Below are 18,725 nucleotides of genomic sequence, written 5' to 3' on the forward strand. Positions count from 1 at the left end.
ACTCGCCTCTGCTGCATGTGTTTCTCGAGGTTCAAATGCAGAACATGTTTAATGAAGCTAATTAATTTCTGCAGTATCTAATTAAGAGTGCAGTAGCATCTGCACCAGGCAGGTCTGCTCACACCTCAGGGACTGGCCTCACTGCTGAGTCTCCTTTCCCCCAAAATTAGAGGCTAATTCACTGAGAAAATGAAAACGGACAGGAGAGGCATTTCAAACAGCGCTGGAGTTTCTTTCCTCCTGAAATAATGCATAAATTGCTTCAATTATCAAGCCTTTGTATTTACAGGTTGTAATGGTAGGTTAATCTAACATTAAGAAGATGAAAAGAGTTTTTGGAGCATTAACACATTTCTAGTGTACCACTTGATGCAAAGCTTTGGAGCATCTTGTAAAGTTTACGAAAGGTTTATGGTGGACTCAAGGACTAGATTGTACCAGATAGATTGATTTCTGTCCAGATTGTATATTCATTTATTTAGCTTAATGCACGTCACCCCGATTCTTAAGTCCAGGGAAATGGTGTTGTATTTCAAAAAGTCTTGATTGCTTTTTAATATCACTGCCTACAGCGTACATTTAGTGGCTGTATTGCCCTTTTACTTGAAATTGAATTTCTTCTATTATGTGATTTTTAATCCAGGCGTCCAGGGGCTACAAAAAATCGATTCCCTCAGCTCTTCAGCTTTAATTGTTGTTTAGCAGGAGGCCATATGGTGACAGATTAGTTTGTTATAACTTGTCAATATCTCCAGCATTGTAGTCAGTATTTGTGTAGCAACGGCAGTGGAGATATATACAGAGTTATTAACAGAATCATTATAGTTTGGGGAGTTTTGGGGGATGAAAGGAAAATGAAATGATTCATTTCTTGGTGATCATACCTGGAAATTACGAGTTGATTTCTTATATGTCGCATACTGTTGGAAAATATATATAGAAATGAGTACCCTTTTTAGCCTCCACTGAGATAAAAACTGAATTAAAAGCAAAACCCATTTTGTCTCATTTTTGTGAATAACTGGCAGGGGCAGACAAAGTGGCATCACACTGAGCTATTTCTAGTACTGTAGCCAAAATAGAGTTTGGACACAGGAAATGCTTAACGATCTAAAAAATCAATAGTAAACATCAGGTGTCAGTTCAATATATATACACTGTCTTTAAATGAGACTGAGAGGGAGACACAGAGTAAAGTAGTAAAGTAAAGAAATGAGAAAGACGCACGGTGACAAAGGTGATTCAAGTGAAATCACTTACTGAATAGAGTTTGGAAGTGGGGGGAGCTACTACTGTAGCTTCAGAGGTATGTTTCCCGACACATTCGAATGTTTTTATTAAATTATATTTTATGGTCCTGTGTAGAAACGCACGTGTGTCTCCTGCAATGAAACGTAAAACCTAAGTCAGCTACAAATCATGAGAGGCATTTTTTGATAACAGAAAACACTGAGCTTAATGTTATGGTACGATACGACTTTATTGTCAGTTTACACTGAAATTCATTTTACAACATCCAGTTACACATATCTGCGATGGACTGGCGACCTGTCCAGGGTGTACCCCGCCTTTTGCCCGATGTCAGCTGGGATTGGCTCCAGCCCCCAGCGACCCTGTACGCAGGATTAGCGGTTGACGATGTAGACGTACAAAACACATCAAACAACCATGACATACATTATATCTGTTGGATTCAGATCTCAGTTAGGAGCACTCTAATTATATATATAAACGAATTCTTCCGCCTGTTGCGTTTAAATAAAGGGACTCTGTATCGCCTATTGGAGGACAGAAGTTGGGATTCTCCATTTGAAACAAGTGAGGAGTCAGATAAGATACTGTTAGCAAGTCTGACCATGCTCTTGTGTTGAGTTGCTTGAAAAGAGTGCGCCACAGGTTGGCCAAATTTAAGTTTCACAGTTAGGCTGCTGAGCCAGGCTGTACAACAGTACAGCATGACACTCTGAATCACTGATTTAAAAAACAGAAAGATAATCTGGCTACTGGCCCCGAAAGATCTGAGTCTACGAAGAAAGTACATGTGCTGCTGTTCCTTGTTACAGATACATGATAGGGATAAATTGTGAACGCTGACTGTAATGACTGATGGAAGCCAATGCCGACGCCAATTTTGACTTGTTCATGAGAGTGGAGGTTTGAGATGTGTCTGTGTGTGAACCTTTGCATTCGATCTTGGCTTTGCTCGTAATAAGCAGATAGAACAGACTGGGATGACATAGGGTGAGGCACATCCAGCACATCATCATAATCAGAGCAGCAGAGATCCACAACAGGCATATGAAAAGCATGAAATAAGCCACTTATATGAAGCCTTTTTGGTATTACATGCAGATAAACAGTTGAGTGGGTGAAATACTGAGAGCACAGAGAAGAGCCTTGTTTCTTTCAGGTCATCAGAGCAGTCACTTGTGACGAGAATCAGACACGTGTAACATGAAATATCCACCGATGTCTGTCTTGGACCCACCTCCCCTGTCCCCAGAGTCGTACACAGGTAAACCCCAAAACACAAACACAAACCTCCGAGCTGGACTGTAGCCCTGAGAGAGAGATTGTGCGAGAACACTGTGACTCACTGTTTGCGTGACTGTTTGTGCGTGCTCGCGTGCGCACGTGCATCAGTCTGAGTCTGTGTGTAGGTGCATTTGTATCTGTTTGTGTATGTTACAGCGTGTTAATTTGACTTTGCAGTCAGATGACAGTGCCACTGTACAATATGACGCTCAAATGTGCCAAGTGCGGAGTTATCTCTTCGGCTGACGTTTCCACCACAGCTACCAGTAACGCCATGTTAGTCCCGCTAATTATTTTTCCTTAACTCTTGCCTCTGTTCTCTCCTCTACTGTATGCCACCCTTCTTCTCCCTCACATTGGTTTGCTTTTCTTTTATCCCTCTGTCATTTTTTCTTCTCTGTGATGCCCTGGCAGGGAGGATTTCACCCAATATGAAAGGCTCCTGAAGCTGAATGTGTCGCTCATGAAAACAAACTGTGTGTTGACTGTACATGTGAATAATTCTGCATGTGTGAGTGATGATTGAATGAGAGTGTGTGTTTGTGTTTGTCCCTTAAAAGATCATCAGAGTCACAAAGCTGATTAGAACAAATGTTGAGGAGGCCGTGGACATAGCAGTGCAGGGAGGAGCAGCAATACACTTTTACTGTCTCAGTTTGTGTGTGTCCCGCTGGGATCTATGAGTGCCTGGATGGATCATTTCTATTATTATCAATCTAAGTCTTTATTTTCTACTTTTGGCTATAGTGCTGATATAATCTGATCATATTTATAGAAGTTCATTGTGGAGTTATCTGCCTCTTTTTTCAGGGAGTGTTGCTCCCTGCTACAGTCCACAAAAACAACCTCTAAATAGCGTATCTGTGTTTTTAAATAGCAGTGGCTGGACAAGTTATACCAGTCATTTCACTCCATAGTCTGTAATGTGACATTGCTGACATACTTCACATATAGTGAAGGGGGGACTACCGTTGAAAATGAGCACTTTTTAGCTAACTCGGGTACATTTACATTGTTTTAATGTTGATATATGATATATATATATATATATATATATATATATATATATATATAGTAGTATCACATACAGTATCTCACAAAAGTGAGTACACCCCTCAATTTTTTGTAACGATTTGATTATATCTTTTCATGTGACAACACTGAAGAAATGACACTACAATGTAAAGTACTGAGTGTGCAGCTTGTATAACAGTGTAAATTTGCTGTCCCCTCAAAATAACACATCACATTAATCATCCATTAATGTCTAAACTGCTGGCAACAAAAGTGCCAACTTAGGGGTGTACACAAATTTATTTATCTGGCTAATGGATGTGACGACTAGGAGTAAAATATATTAAAAATCTATCACCCACATAGCACTGCAGGAGATATTTCATACTAAGGTTGGGCAATATGACAAGATATGTCCCGTCACTTTTACTCCCAATCCTGTTTCACACCTATATATTTATTTCCTATGCTAACTACAAAGTCTCTTTCTAAATAATATGAGTAGGTCCCTATACAATTAAAATAATCCAATAACGCTGTTAATTCTGGTCCCATCATGGTCCACAACTTTCACAGTCACGTCAGCCTCTATTTTAAATACAAGATTTAATTAGTATTGACTTTTTTCTGTCTGGCCTGGCCAACATCAATGGATGACCCGCTACATGTCATCACTCTTGTTTATGCTTGTGCTGACTTGTTTCACTGGTGCCATTGGAAGATAGTGGAGTCAGCAGAACAATACAGCTAATTACTGCTAAGAGGTTGACAGAGTCTGCAGTTTGTAAAAACATGAACATAATTACTTCACTTTAGCCTTAATAACATAACTAATACCATGTGGGCGTTACTGGGTGAACAAATGTGTTGTAATCACTTTTTGGTTTTAACTTTATGTTTCCTGTCCCCTGTGGATTGTATTAGAGAAGAGCACTCTCTGCAAATAGAGAAGTTTGTAGGTCTACAGTCAAATCATTTTGGTGGAATTATGAATATGATAAACAAGGTCCAGACTGAAAATAACCTGAATTATCCTTTTGGTAGAACTCAGCCCGTTTGAAGGCAGTACAGATATGTTATGCAAATTTTCCATCTCAGACCAATTTCATAGCCAAACTATGTATGTCTAGAGTGTTACTGTGGGCAGGGTGGAAAAGCCTCTGAAACAGGATTCACATGGTGAGGTCAAGGATCAGCAAACCCATTTCCTGCACTGGTCTAGCCCTATTTAATACCAGAGGTGGAAAGTAACTTGGACTTTGTTCTCAGCTACATTTTGGAGGGACATATTTTTGTTTTTTAGTGATTACATTTATGCGTTTCATATTTTACTTTGCAGAATACCTTCTAAAATGCAAATTAGATGATAAGCTGAAAATGTGATGGACTGATAGCTTTTGAATAAGACCAGACAAACAATATTTTATAATAATGAAAATTCTTTTAAAACCATGAGAGCCTGAGTGGTTGGCCTTAAAGGCTTTTTTATGAACAAATCTTTTGATCTGTCTTATCAGCAGCAATGTTATCTTGGTAAACAGTAAATCATTCTATTAAACTGTAGAATTAAATTCCGATTAGTGGATGATTTGTAATGATTGTGTAATCATGGCTTGATTAGCAATGCCTTGCAGGAAATGTGGTGCTCATGTGTCTCGTACATTAGTCATGATTACTTCGATGTTGATATAAGTCAGAACGATGTCTTTTCTGACAATTGAATGTGAAATGGACGCAGCAGAAGAGCCATGTGTCCTTTCAGCACGTCTGTCACGTTTAAAGAGTACAACACCAGCATTAATTTGCGCTGTTAGACCAGCTACATAAATGAAATTGTTGTCAAAGGTAAAATAACACAACTTTAAAATGGTGGATATAATTGCAGAAAACAACAGGCCTTTATATGAAACAAAGATACATTAGAGACAGGCATTTCCCTTGTTTTATACTTTACCTTGTTATGAGATGTACAGCACTTTAATAGAAATGCTCTTCTCACTCACTAATTAATTAGTTAAATTGTGTCTGTTTGGGTTTTTTTGTTTGTTTTTTTGTTCAGTGTTAAGATGCTGCAATGAAACTCAACACTCCCTGCACAGATTTTAAACATTAAAAAGCATTCTAGTAGCTCCAGGGCCACGGTCCCACCCTTAAAATTAAATAGTAGCAGCAACAGGAAATAGTGAGAGTATTTGTGTTCAAAAGAGCAACTCAGAGCAGATTGATTAGTATGACATGACTCTTGTAGAACATAGACTTAGACTCCTGGTAGAATCCGGGCTGTGGAATATATATTACGTTAAATTTATCACATTTTAGCAAACAATCAAATGCAGTACTTTTGCTTATAATTCTATTCCAATTTATGTATTGCATTATTATCCAATGTTAATTCTACCATATAATTTTACTTGAGTAAAGGTCTTAAGTACTTTTTCCACCTCTGGAACTAATTTTGGCATCTTTTCATTTGGTTTAGTAAGATAATTTGAGTGAAAGATCATATAAAGACAGTATTTGAGAATAGTTATTGTTTCTGTTTATCCCTGATGTGCATATTGGAAAAAAACAGCAACAAGGATTCAGGAAAGTGGGAGCAAAAATATGGACAGCAGGAATGACACTTCTACAGACCTTGTCTCTGTCTCTCTGTCCTTCTCTGCTCTGCCTCTTCTGTTTGTCTTTGCATTCTGTTTCAGCTTCGTTCCACTCATCTCCCCCCCCCAACTGCTCAACCTCGCTCCTCCCTCTCTTTCTTGTGGCACTAGGTCCTCTATGGTTTGACTGAGCCATCTTAAACATACATGCATGTAATATATGTGATTTATAAACATATATATCTGCTGATAATGGATGTATGTTCTTGTTTGTGAGAGTAACAGAATTATTTGTTGTGATGTTATGTATTTATGCATGTTAGAGTTGAAGGCTCCTAACGCTATGCTAACAACGTGTGCAGTTTACAAAAGCAAATAGGAGATTGGTTGCAGATTGCATTAAGCAGTACAATAAAGTTCTAAAGGAAACAAAGTCTGTTGGAATTTAATGTGTTTATCTCTTGGAATTGTTTTGTATGGAAGCCTGCCTTAGATGTCAAAACATCTAATAATCTTAGATAATGTCAAATATGAAATGTCTGACAACATAATTGTCAGAAAGCTCTGTAGTCTTGCCTTCTGTGTCATGTTTACTAGTGCTGTCTTTGACTGCGGTTTCCCTCCCGTCCTGCAGGGCGTCACTGTGGAGCTCCTGCGTGGTTTTGCCCCTCCTGGCCCTTACATGGATGTCAGCCGTCCTTGCCATCACCGACCGTCGCTCTGCACTTTTCCAGATCCTCTTTGCTGTCTTTGATTCACTGGAAGGCTTTGTCATTGTCATGGTGCACTGCATCCTGCGCAGAGAGGTACCTCACAGGAACACTGACTTTATATATGTACTTATATTGTATATGTAATTCCCCCTTGATCAGTGATGGTCCACGACCCACAATGAGCACCATAATCTCCTCAGGCAGTGCTTCTTAGTGTTTTTTTCCTCCTTTCCTGTATCTGAAAAATTTGGCCAATAGTTCATATCAACATCTAATAGGCTGATTTCCCATATACTGTATTACTGAGCACATTCAGGCTCCCCAGACAATGCACCCGTTCTGTTTTGGAATGTCAGCATGAGGCTCACCCAGGCCCGACGCCAGGATGAAGTGACTGAGGGGGCAGTTAAAAATGGCAAGGGGGCAAATCTTTATATATATCAATACGTTTGCGTTTGGGGCATGTCCAACTCCAATTTTGCTAGTTTAATGGCAGAAAAATGGTCTGTGCGTCAGGCGCATGGTTCAAAAGGGTCGTATTTAGTCTGTGAAGTAGTCATGGGTGTGTAGGGCAGAACATGCAACCCACCAATCAGTATCATTTCCCATTTGCTTTTAAAGCCAGGTGCGCTTTTACTTTGGCGCATTGCTATTATAGTATCGTATGAATGGTGCTTTATGAAAAACACCAATTGACTCATTGAATTGCAGACTCACAGCAGAGAGGGGATATGGAGAGAAGCGTGGATGTAATATAAAAACCATCTCTGATCACAAAGCCTGTGTTACTCTGCTGCTCTGTAGTTTATCAGTGAAGAGAACTCCAGTCCAGACAGACGCTGTCTCCTCTATGATCCTCACTGTGCTGCGCTAATATAAACTATGATGGACCGGTTGTGGGTATTTGAGCAGCAAAACAGGAAAAACTGTAGTTACAAACTTGACATGACAGGACAGAGGAAACTCTCCAGAGGAAACTGAATTCAACTTTTAGCTTCTTAAATGTGTAGAAGAACACAGAACATCAATTAACATTGGATCTTGACCGATCCTGCCAGCGTGTCAGGAGATTTTAATAATCAATGAAGTTACGCTGCTGTGCCTCGTGCGTAAATACACGTGGTGTCACAGTAATGCGCCCCTAAAATAACAAAACCAAAAATACTGTGCCATTGACTTTAGACCCTTTTTTTTGGTTTGTTTCTTTGGTCAACGGCGCAATCGCTTTCTGCTGCCTCAAGATAGCAATGTGCCTGACCTCACCTCATTTTAAGACCAACACTCCCATGGGCGCACGGATGGGTGCAAGTGTATTTGCTATTTAAACAACTTGGGCGATTGGCGTGAAAATGACAACTGCGCCGGCTGGAAACTAGACAATTGCGATGTGTCATGCGCCGGATGCATGATAGGGCCAATAATCTTTGCTATGTTTTTTATCAGCCTGCTATGCCAATTTCTGTATTTGTTTTCATCCTGTGGTGGCAAAATGTCGATGTTTTCACTATAGATGCGAACAATTACCTACCTTACCCAATATTCTAAACACAGCTGAATTTTAATGCAGCATAATTTAGAAAAACGACTGACTTGAAGAAAGTGTCCTCAGGCTACTGTTCTGCTTTTTTTTTCAGACTCCATCAGAGATGCAGATCAATACACATACAAAAGTTTAAAAGTCCGAACAAAAGTATTTCTTGGAGAGAATCAATTCCAAAATTCGAAGTAGATTTTTACCCAATGGAAAAATGTTTTTTTGCTAAACAATAGCCCACATGGCGCAGTAAAAATATTCTTCACAGATGAAAAAAACACGAGGGAGACACACGCTCTCTTCAAGAGACCACAAAACACACCTTTCACAGGGAAAGACGACACAAAGTCGATTTCATAGACTACGTGTGTTTAAATACCACACTTCGTGTTAGGTCTATTGGCATATGTTTTATATCTCACAATAATTGCAAGCCATACTTTACGGCTACGGGCGGTTTGAAACGATAAAAAAGTCGATCCGCTGCAGCATTCGTTTTGATGTTCATGCCTCCCTAGAAGTTTTCACTCTATTCAGCCTAGGCTTGCTGTTGGCAAATGAAAATGAATACAGCGTCTGTGCATATTCAGCCTACTCTGGAAAAGTGGATCACTTTCAGATGATGAGCCGTCAAATGCAGAATGAATCCAAGACACAACACTCTCCTACCCTCCCCACCATAAGCCTCTCCTCACTGCGCCGAGCAAGTCTGCATGTCTGTTTAATAGTAGACTAAAGGTGTTGCAATAGCAACCCAGAAAGTTGATCTAAAGTGAGAAATTAATAACGCAAAAATGAGTGTTCTCTATAAAGATCAAATTTTACCCACATGTGCTTATGCATAAATCTTACCTCTTAACAAAAGTCAAAGACTGGGGGACTTGAATATTGTATTGAAACAAATAGGCCTACCAGGTAAATTTTGCCCATTGGTGGTTCTAGACTGGGGGGGGGCAGAAAATACAGCCCCCTCCTTGCAGCGCCGGTCCTGGGCTCACCTCTAACGCCTTCAGGTTTAAATATGAACTTTGCACACAAAATGATCAAATTTGTAGATGGCTGTGACATTCTATCAGCATATTCATGCTCCCAGTGAAATTAAGCCTTTTGAGTTTCAGCTTCTCCAGCTTTAAACTACAGTACGGGAACTCAACACTTTCTGTGGATGTTTCTAAAAAGCCTTCTTGCAGCTCAGGGGCGCTATCTTCCCATTTCCTGGTAGGGTTTTAACCCCGTAACGCCGATTGTTGCAAATTCACATCACAACGCTTCCATTCAGACTGCAGCCGAGATAGCGTATGTATTCCCCCAATGTCTGTTTGTGCATATTCGATACGTACCTAGGAACCTTTTGAGAGCATTCGTTTCTCGTTTATCCCTGTTGTCGCTAATTTGCATCATACCTAAATTTATATATATATATTGTTTGTGCTATAGACAAATTAATAATCTGCACTGAATCTATAATCAGCATGAAAGCAAAAATGCAAATTGTAAATACATTCAGGCGTCAAGGGGTTAATGTGAAACATCTAACCTTAAATGAAAGAACAGTGAAGTAGAACTGAGTGAAATTTAAGAATGATGCTGAATGATTTTGGTGACCCCCAGACTTTTGTTGAGCATCACCATCAGCTCAAATTTGCAACATGGTCATGATGGTCCAGCAGACCAAACCATTAGAACAAACTTGTAGTCCAGACTTTTTAGCCCAATTACTTGTAAGTCTCTGAGACTAGCAAAATCTAGCAAATACAAGGGCTGTATACTTTTAGCCTTTATTATTAAAGGCCTCTCACTCAGTATTTGTGAACTGATGTGTTTATTTATCTTACCAGCACTTAAGATCATGATCTGTGATGTATTTGTTTTCCTACAGGTTCAGGAGGCAGTGAAGTGCCGTGTGGTGGACCGCCAGGAGGACGCTAATGGAGATTCGGGAGGCTCGTTTCAGAATGGCCATGCTCAGCTCATGGTATGCATGTTCAAGTGCATATGGTTGTTGTTATTTTCACCTTTCAGAATGTATGACGAGATGTTAGCAGGGTGTGCACACTTATACGATACTTATAGAATCAATATTTTTTCTTTTCTGTCCTCAGACTGACTTTGAGAAAGACGTGGATATGGCTTGCAGATCAGGTAAGCTCCGGGTTGTGCGATTTTGTGTGTTTGATTTGACTTGTGGGACTGCTGTTCAAACGCTAGTCTCTTTGTACCTCCTCTCTGTATTGTGACTTCTTCAGATTCCTCAGCATTGTCGGAACAGATGTGGGAGATGTTACTCCTCAGCTCTACACTTGTGTCGTACAATCAACATCACAGCAGCCTCCGTTCACCAAGGAGCTGTTTTGACAAGAGATACAACACATTACGGCTGTATAACAAAGTTTAGCCCAGGCTGATGGGAGTGGGATGAACGTGTGCTGAGCAGTTATATGCATATAAATAGGAATGAGCATCTCCTACACCACTGCTGTATAATTAAGTCCCTCCCGACAGTGCCGCATCAGATACTGGCTCTGCTCTGATATCCGCTGGGAGTGAAAATCTGTTTATCTCTTGAGACAGGATATCAAGAAAAGCATCTGGAGCAGAAAAGCTATTGAGACACAGACCGGCCCGATCAGGAAAAGACAGAAAAGAACAGAGAGAGATGACTGTTTTTTTCTTTGTATATGTCAAGTAGGAGGCGGGAGCACAGAGAGGGATTGTCAGATATTTAGTGTTGCAGATATCGTTGTCTGACTTTGTTTACTAGCCTGGACATGGTATGGGATATGCATGCTGCCATAAGCCAACAGTTGTTATGGTCAAAGCAAGCCCGATGTCAGCCATGTACTCTCAGTTGAGATAGTTTAACACATTTTGTCTGCTTTATCATTTTATCCATTTAATTCAAGTTTTAACTTCTGTTCATTTGCAATTATACATGGTGCTTCATACCTACAGTCTCTCACAAGAGTGAGTACACCCCTCACATTTTTGTAACTATTTGAATATATCTTTTCATGTGACAACACTGAAGAAATGACACTTTGCTACAGTGTAAAGTAGTGAGTGTACAGCTTGTATAACAGTGTAAATTTGCTGTCTCCTCAAAATAACACACCACACAGCCGTTAATGTCTAAACCGCTGGCAACCAAATTGGGCCCAAAGTGTCAATATTTTGTGTGGCCACCATTATTTTCCAGCACTGCCTTAACCCTCTTGGGCACGGAGTTCAGCAGAGCTTACTCTGATAGTACAGATTCAGCCATATTTGAGTTTTAGTAGATGGATGCTCCAGTATCTGTCCAACCCAAGGCTTGAGTATTGAGGGAAGCTGGCAGCTGCTGGAGACCCCGTATCCCAGGGTCCCCCAAAGCTTTAAGTTTACTGTTTGAGAATTTGACACTAAAAAACAGTTTCTGCTAAGACAATTACTGCATCCTTCAATATCTTAAGAACCTTTGTTGTTGAGAAGCACAAGATCAAAATCTAGTTTTACATGATGCATATTACTCAATATGTTTGTGTTTAATATGTTTACTTGATGACAACACATTACATGTGATATGGATAAATATTGTGCAGTTAGAGGAGGGTTGGAGGTCAGTAGAGGCCCACAGCTCATTTCTGCTCCCAAGCAGGTAAATCCAGCCATGGTCTAACTCTTCATCTCAGACTGGTTCTCTGTCTTTCTCCTCCAGGCACTACGAAGCGCTCATCTCTCCAGGGGGAGGAGAAGGCCTCCTCTGGGACACTTCAGAAGGGTTCTAACTTTAACACTATGCCGGCCAGCATGGCCAAGGTTCATCTCCAGAACGTGGCCGACTACACCAGCCACACCCTGACGCTGCGCAGGGAGAAGGGCGCCGCTAAGGGAATCAGCACCGAGCTGCCGGGCGCAAAATCCATCTACATCTGCGACGGTGAGCTCTTCAAGCAGCTGGACGGGGAGCTGCCAAGGGGGAACGGCGAGGGAAGCAGCTCTGAGGGCGCTGGCAAAGGCCCGGGGTACGTCATTCTACCGACCAACAACACAGGCACCCTGAAGCCAGCCAAGGGAAAAGAGGAGCAGACGGCCAAGTATAACATCAGCATCGAGCAGCTGCCTCAGACCAGGCTCATCCACCTGGCTAACCCTGTCAGCGGAGAGCCAGTGCCTGGCTTTGGGCTGAAGAGCCTTCCTGCTGACCAGATCAGCGTGTCATGCTCTGACAGAGACTCACCTGCACACAACCTGCAGAATATGCCCAGAGACTCCCAAGTGGCCAACAGCATGTGTGATGGGGGAGATTCTGGAAACTCCGGTGTGATGTCCAAGAGTGAGACCGTCTCCACACTGTCCATGAGCTCACTGGAGGTAAGACAACTAAAGTGATCAGCATATTCTTGTCATGGCAATTCATCATCAGCCTCATTCTTAATACTTAAAAGTAGACATGCATGTAAAGTCCTGTTTAATACTCCTACTACTTACCATAATAACCTGGCCTTTATTTGAGACTGGCTTCTATTAGAGACAAACAGGGCTTGACATAGCACCCTCCCACCCTTCAGATGTGTGTGTAACACAGTCATTCTTACTAGTCATGATCTCAGTTATCAGTCAGAAAAACTCTTAGTCGACTCATATATTGTCAGTCAAGTCAACTTTTGTTTTTTGGCCGTGTCATTGCACACAAAGCAATGCAGGGTAACAGCTCAGCGGACTGTAAACTTTACAAACCGACTCTCAAAATGACCTCAAACGACCAAACTAACTGTGATGGAAACGGATGAGGGTGACAGAAATGGAGGGGGCCAGCGAGCCAGGGCAGCTCTGAAGCTCTCTGCTCTGTGACTGTCATCACTGATGATGACAATGATGTGTATGAAAAACGTCAAAGTAGAAGTGACTGGAATATATCCGTGAATAAAAGACACTATTTCAGTGAAGGGAAACTGGAGCAGCAGAGTGGTGAGTACGTATGACATGACTGACATGACTGTTGCTGCACTGATTGAATTACTACTGTGGAAAGGGACACATAACTGAATTTACCATGACAGCTGTTATAGTCCCCCCCCGCCCCTGTGTATTACCTTAATTAGATATTAGTAGTCCATGCCATGGCTATTATTTGAAAACTGGCTTTTGTTTGAGAATTAACAGTGGTATTTTGTATTTTATAACTCTTATAACTTTTATAATTCAGAGATTAACTCTAAATTTGTCTTTGCTGCTGTGTTTTCATTCTTATCCACATGTCAGTGTGAATGATGCCACATATCATAACATTTACTGTTTTGTTGATCATCTTATTTTTTTTCATGTGCTGCAGCCATTCGTATAGTTACAAGTGTTACTGTATAATCTTTTTTTTTTCCTTCTATAATCCTCAATTTGGCATTTCATGTGCCACAGGCTATGTTTGATCAACACAGCATTGGCACACTCTTGTTAGATGAAGAAATGATTAAGAGAGATGATTAACTAGGGAGCCACTAATATTCATTCATAAAAATGAATAGAAGGATCATCAATCCGGTCTCCGTAGGGCAGCACTGTGCTACTTTGCATGTCTAGGTCACCCCCCGATGCTAAAAATAAGGCAACAAGCTCCTTTATTTATTTTTAACAAACACTGCATGAGAGGAAGAATCTCAGTATATTCTGGCCCCATGTAAGGACAGCATCTCAAAAAAGGTTAGTTTTCACTCAGCTCCTAGCGCAGACAGCAGTGGCAGGATGAGACGACACAGTGATCAGCACACAGCGGCCTGGACAGCTGCCTGCTGGTGTCTTTTCACTTCAGGGCAAAACACACTTCCATAATGCCGTGCGAGGCGGCAGCTGCCACAGCAGCAGCCTGAAGGTCAGGTTTTCCTTCCCCACTCCGGGATGGAGGACTTAAAGGTCATTCGGTCACAATCTGTTAACTGCAAACTTGTGCCAACAGGGTCAGAATGACCAGCAGCAAACCTTGTTTCCTCCCTCATGACTCACTGCTCTCCTCTGGGTCCCAGAAACACCCTTTCTTGACGGTCTGATGTGGAGATAAACAATGAAACAGTTGAGCGTTTGTCTGCTCACAAGGCACACAATATCAAGACACATCTTTAATCTCTCTGTCTCATCTCCCCCCCAGAGACGAAAATCACGCTATGCAGAGCTTGACTTTGAGGTAATTTTAGTCTCTTTGATTCCTACAGAGCTTTTTAGACAAAAAGCTGATATGTCTCTTAGTTAGCTTTTCAGACCTCTAGATGTTTGCATACATTTATCAGATTTATTCAAAGTTTGGGTGAGTCTGTAGTGTTGAGATTTGAGACATTAAATGTGAAGGGGGTGAAGTAGGATTGATGGCCTGTGCTGTTTACCTTATACGTAACGTGCAATGTTCCTGTGTAGAAGATTATGCACACCCGGAAACGCCACCAGGACATGTTTCAGGACCTGAACAGGAAGATTCACAGTGCAGACAAGGATAGAGAATCTCCACCTGTTGACGCCAAAGCTGCCAAAAGATGGAGTGTGTCCTCTGCCAGCAGTGACAAGACCAACATGAGTGTAAAGAGTTTAACTTTATTCTGTTCTGCCCCCCTCTCCCCCCCCTATATCTAATGTTGTTCCCCTTTTCTCTTACAATTAGCACAAATCACCACACCTGAGTGGAGTTGCCTGTTTAATTATACGAGCAGCCATTTTAAAGATCGCATTTTTATCTATTTACGATGTCTGTCCCAGACGAAATTTGCATCGAGGGGCACAATCGTGGGTGGGCATACAAACATTGTCACTCGAAATGTGACAAATATTTTTGTTTCTCTCAAATTATACAACTTCTTAGAAGGCATTTCTTTTCAACAAAAGACGGCTCCACAGAAAGGGTTTTGTAATATGGCTGGCAGCCTAGACTTTAGCCTGAAGCGAGTCTGCTACCTGAAGCGAGGTACTGTTTAGGTTTGGTTATTATTCAGAGGTAATTTATGAAACAATGTTTTTGACTTTATCAAATCTGTGTGTGTTTCAAGTAGATATGCGATACCCAGTGGGAAGAGCAAAAGAGACAAGAGAGACAGAGCCAATGCTTTGCATTAGCTTGGCAAGATAATGACCGGTAATGGATAAAATAAAGCAAAAATATAGCTTTGGGCCACTGGTCAGGTTAGGGCACAGTAGTACAGCAATAAAACTGTAAAGTGGGAAAACCACTGTAAATTCCCATTTGAAAGCTTTCTTTTAACGGGTATCCTCATTGCTCTGCAGTCTCCAGGATAATGTAACTATACTACTGGATTATGTTATGGTCATTAGTTTAAAGTATTTCAACTTACATTTGGAATGGTGAACAGCTGTACATATTACAATACCCGAAAACTTCTGTTACCATCACTAAAGAGATTAAGTCAGCCAAGCGAAGAATCTATATTTTGGTTAATGAAGAGGTTTATGCCCAGCCAAGCACCATCTGTATTGGCTAGCTAAATAGTGACTCATAATGTTTTTTGTTGTCCTCACTAAACAATGGAAAACTTTGTTGGGACTGGATTGGCTGGGAACTAGTCTCTCATCAAAGTTGCCATTAGCAGGTACAAAAGGGAATCCATGTTGGCTTTGTAGCTGCAGTCATTCCATGGCAGCAAATGACTTCCATTTCATTCTGCTGCACAAGCCCCTGATCTCCATTTGTTTTACAGCTTTGGAGTCAGGTCTTCTCTAGCGTAGGGCTAATCCAACTTCACAGATCAAGGATGCAGCTATTAGACACTGATAGTTTTACAACCCAATCACATAATTGTGGAAGAGGCAGAGAGATCAACTTCTCCACTGTGGGTACGAGATGTGTTTTGAGGATGTGCCTCAGCCACAATCATACTTGCATCCCGGTCACTTAGTATATCGACGTAGCTTTTTGCACATATACCCACTTAATCACAAAGTTTACATCCATTTTATAGGGTTTTGTCAAAAGAGTTTTTAAAGTAATTGTCTGACATTTCAGAAAACATGTATTCGCATTCTTGCCACATTTCTGTTTGTGCTGTGTCCCCCCTTTGCACACATTATGCTAAGCTAATTGCCATAGCTCCAGCTCCATATTTAATGCACAGGCATAGGAGAGGCGGTGATCTTCTCATTTAACTATTGGTAAGAAACCAAATAAATGTATCTGTTTTAAATGTCAAACGATGTCTTCTAAGAAATGTAGCAATTCACTATGGCAAACAGATTAAAGGCAGTGTGAGGTAAAGTAGGTCCACCAAAAGAAGTCATAATATAGCTTCTGAAATACATCACAGATTTTATGAGTATCTCAGAAAACAAGCATTTTCCCTCTGTCCTCGTCCCATCAGGATAAGCAGCAGACCCCGAGTAAGAGGGCATGGGAGTGCATCAGGAAATCCCACTCCCCCCCATCCTGGGTGAGGAAGGACCTGGAGACGGTGGCAGCCTCTCCTTTGGAGCTGCAGACGGTGGAGTGGGAGAAAACCAGCGCCACCATTCCTCTGGTGGGCCAGGAGATCATGGACCTGCAGACAGAGGTGTGACCCAGATTCCGGCCTCACACCAACAACTTCCTTTTTTGCCAATGCTCTCAGACAAACCAGGAGACACACCACACACACTGCCCCACTCTGTACTTCTACTCAAAGGCTGGATGAGGCCTGCTGCGAGAACGTGAAGGGGAAGGAGGGCGAGGAGGAAGAGAAGCATCACAAAATCAGAAAATCAACTAAACCAATTAAAGAGAGAAGGGGAACATGGTGTCTCTTTCTATGTTGTTTCATTTGATGTTTGGACGGTGTTTTTGTCTGCAAAATACTGGTCATCTTCTTGTATATGGTCTCGGATACCACACTGGCTCACATGGGAGACACATTGCCAAAGTAGCAGATTTAGCTACTATATGTGCGTCATATAGTCATGTAATAAACCGCATAGCAAAGGTGATCATGCGATGTTTACCCCTGTATTAAATGAATACAATGTAATAATCATGATTATGTCTCTTTTTTTTCGCTGTTGAGAGTATCCTTGCATCACTGTTCTGCTCTCTCTTTCTCCGGATGAACGCTGATGTTGTCCACGGCTGGAGATGCCTCTGGACTTATTTTTTCTCCAACATCAATGTCAAAAAGAACAAAGGTTTGAAGAGGCAGACTGCCACACATACACCCATGTGCCCCCCCTCCCCACCTCCCCAAAGCTATTCCTTCTCCCCTACACCTTACCCAAATCCTTTTGGCTCCATCACTTTATCCCCATGATCCGGGTGGGGCAAGGATGGCCCTGCAGTGAAATGGGGTGGAGGGTGGGGGGGGTGCTTGAAGAAACAGAAGACATCACTCTGAGCCAAAATGGCATGTTGCCTTCTCATCGACAGACACCTCAGAGACGCCAGAGGGCGGAGCCGACGGGCTTAATTGGCCCTCAACCTCAACGGTGCCCACAGAGGAACCACATGGACGCCAGCGTCAGTGCGCCCAGAAGGAGCCACGTTCAACAAACACACTGTTTGGGTCAGTTGTACAAGCTGGCTTGGTACAGTAAATGCAAGATAAGGTGTTCCACAGATGCTGAGAAGAAGGCAATTAGGTGTGTGTGTTGAAAAATGGAAGATGAGTAAATGACTAGATATATAAATATATATGGTACGATCATTAAAGGTGATGATATGAGGCAGAGTTCATCAGAGGGATGGTGGTTGCACACAGAGAAAGCACAAGGCTCATTTGGAGTCCTGATGTACAGCATTGTAATTATTTCAACAGAGTTCTACAGAATGGATTTTAGCCTATAAATATCTTTCTTACTGTGCTTGGGGATAGTTGTTATCATTATTAATAATATGAACATGATTATTCTGATACTGATCCTCCCATTCCCTCCCCCTGTCCTTTCAGGGTACTGGACTATACGAGTGTTCTGTATCGCAGTGTAACAGTGTGTGTTTTGATATCACCGCCAGTCACTCCCTCAGATCTGTATTTGTCAAAACCCTGACCTCTGACCCCCTTATCTGCACCCCAACCCTGCTACACACACCTCCCACCTCCCCTCACTCCCCTTTTTAATTTACTGGGGTCGCCTCTTTGTTAATGTACAGTTTTCAGAGCACAAAATGAATGTGTCTTATTTCTAATAAAAATATATAAGCATATAATAAAACAACACCAGTGCTTTTGTTTTCTCACATTAAATTACACATGTGTACATGCAGCCTGATGTTAAGAGAGGTGTATCTGTTAAAGCGAGTCACCCGTATGTCACTTTTGCTGAACACCTGTGGCAAAAAGTAGCAAAATAGCAAGATAGTGTGAGTCAGTTGCTTGCTTTACTTCTGTGATTAAACCACTG

The 18,725-nt window shown here is 41.5% G+C and overlaps 1 protein-coding gene across 5 annotated transcripts in view; it reads left to right on the top strand.

Moving 5' to 3' along the window:
• adgrb1a (adhesion G protein-coupled receptor B1a) overlaps positions 1-18,494 on the top strand; it is a 141,451-nt gene extending 122,957 nt beyond the window's left edge. For 2 of the 5 annotated variants that reach the window (XM_046045619.1, XM_046045620.1), the window contains exons 25-32: positions 2,713-2,811; positions 6,781-6,952; positions 10,273-10,368; positions 10,496-10,535; positions 12,088-12,743; positions 14,512-14,547; positions 14,775-14,933; positions 16,721-18,494. In XM_046045619.1, the coding sequence (XP_045901575.1) occupies positions 2,713-2,811; positions 6,781-6,952; positions 10,273-10,368; positions 10,496-10,535; positions 12,088-12,743; positions 14,512-14,547; positions 14,775-14,933; positions 16,721-16,915 (1,453 nt within the window). In that variant the 3' untranslated portion in view covers positions 16,916-18,494. The remainder of the gene's footprint in view (positions 1-2,712; positions 2,812-6,780; positions 6,953-10,272; positions 10,369-10,495; positions 10,536-12,087; positions 12,744-14,511; positions 14,548-14,774; positions 14,934-16,720) is intronic. The other 3 variants (XM_046045621.1, XM_046045622.1, XM_046045623.1) reach the window with 2 other exon arrangements.
• The last annotated feature ends 231 nt before the right edge of the window (positions 18,495-18,725 follow it).

The sequence above is a fragment of the Micropterus dolomieu genome, linkage group LG03, assembly GCF_021292245.1.
Source record: "Micropterus dolomieu isolate WLL.071019.BEF.003 ecotype Adirondacks linkage group LG03, ASM2129224v1, whole genome shotgun sequence".
Taxonomy (NCBI): Eukaryota; Metazoa; Chordata; class Actinopteri; order Centrarchiformes; family Centrarchidae; genus Micropterus; species Micropterus dolomieu.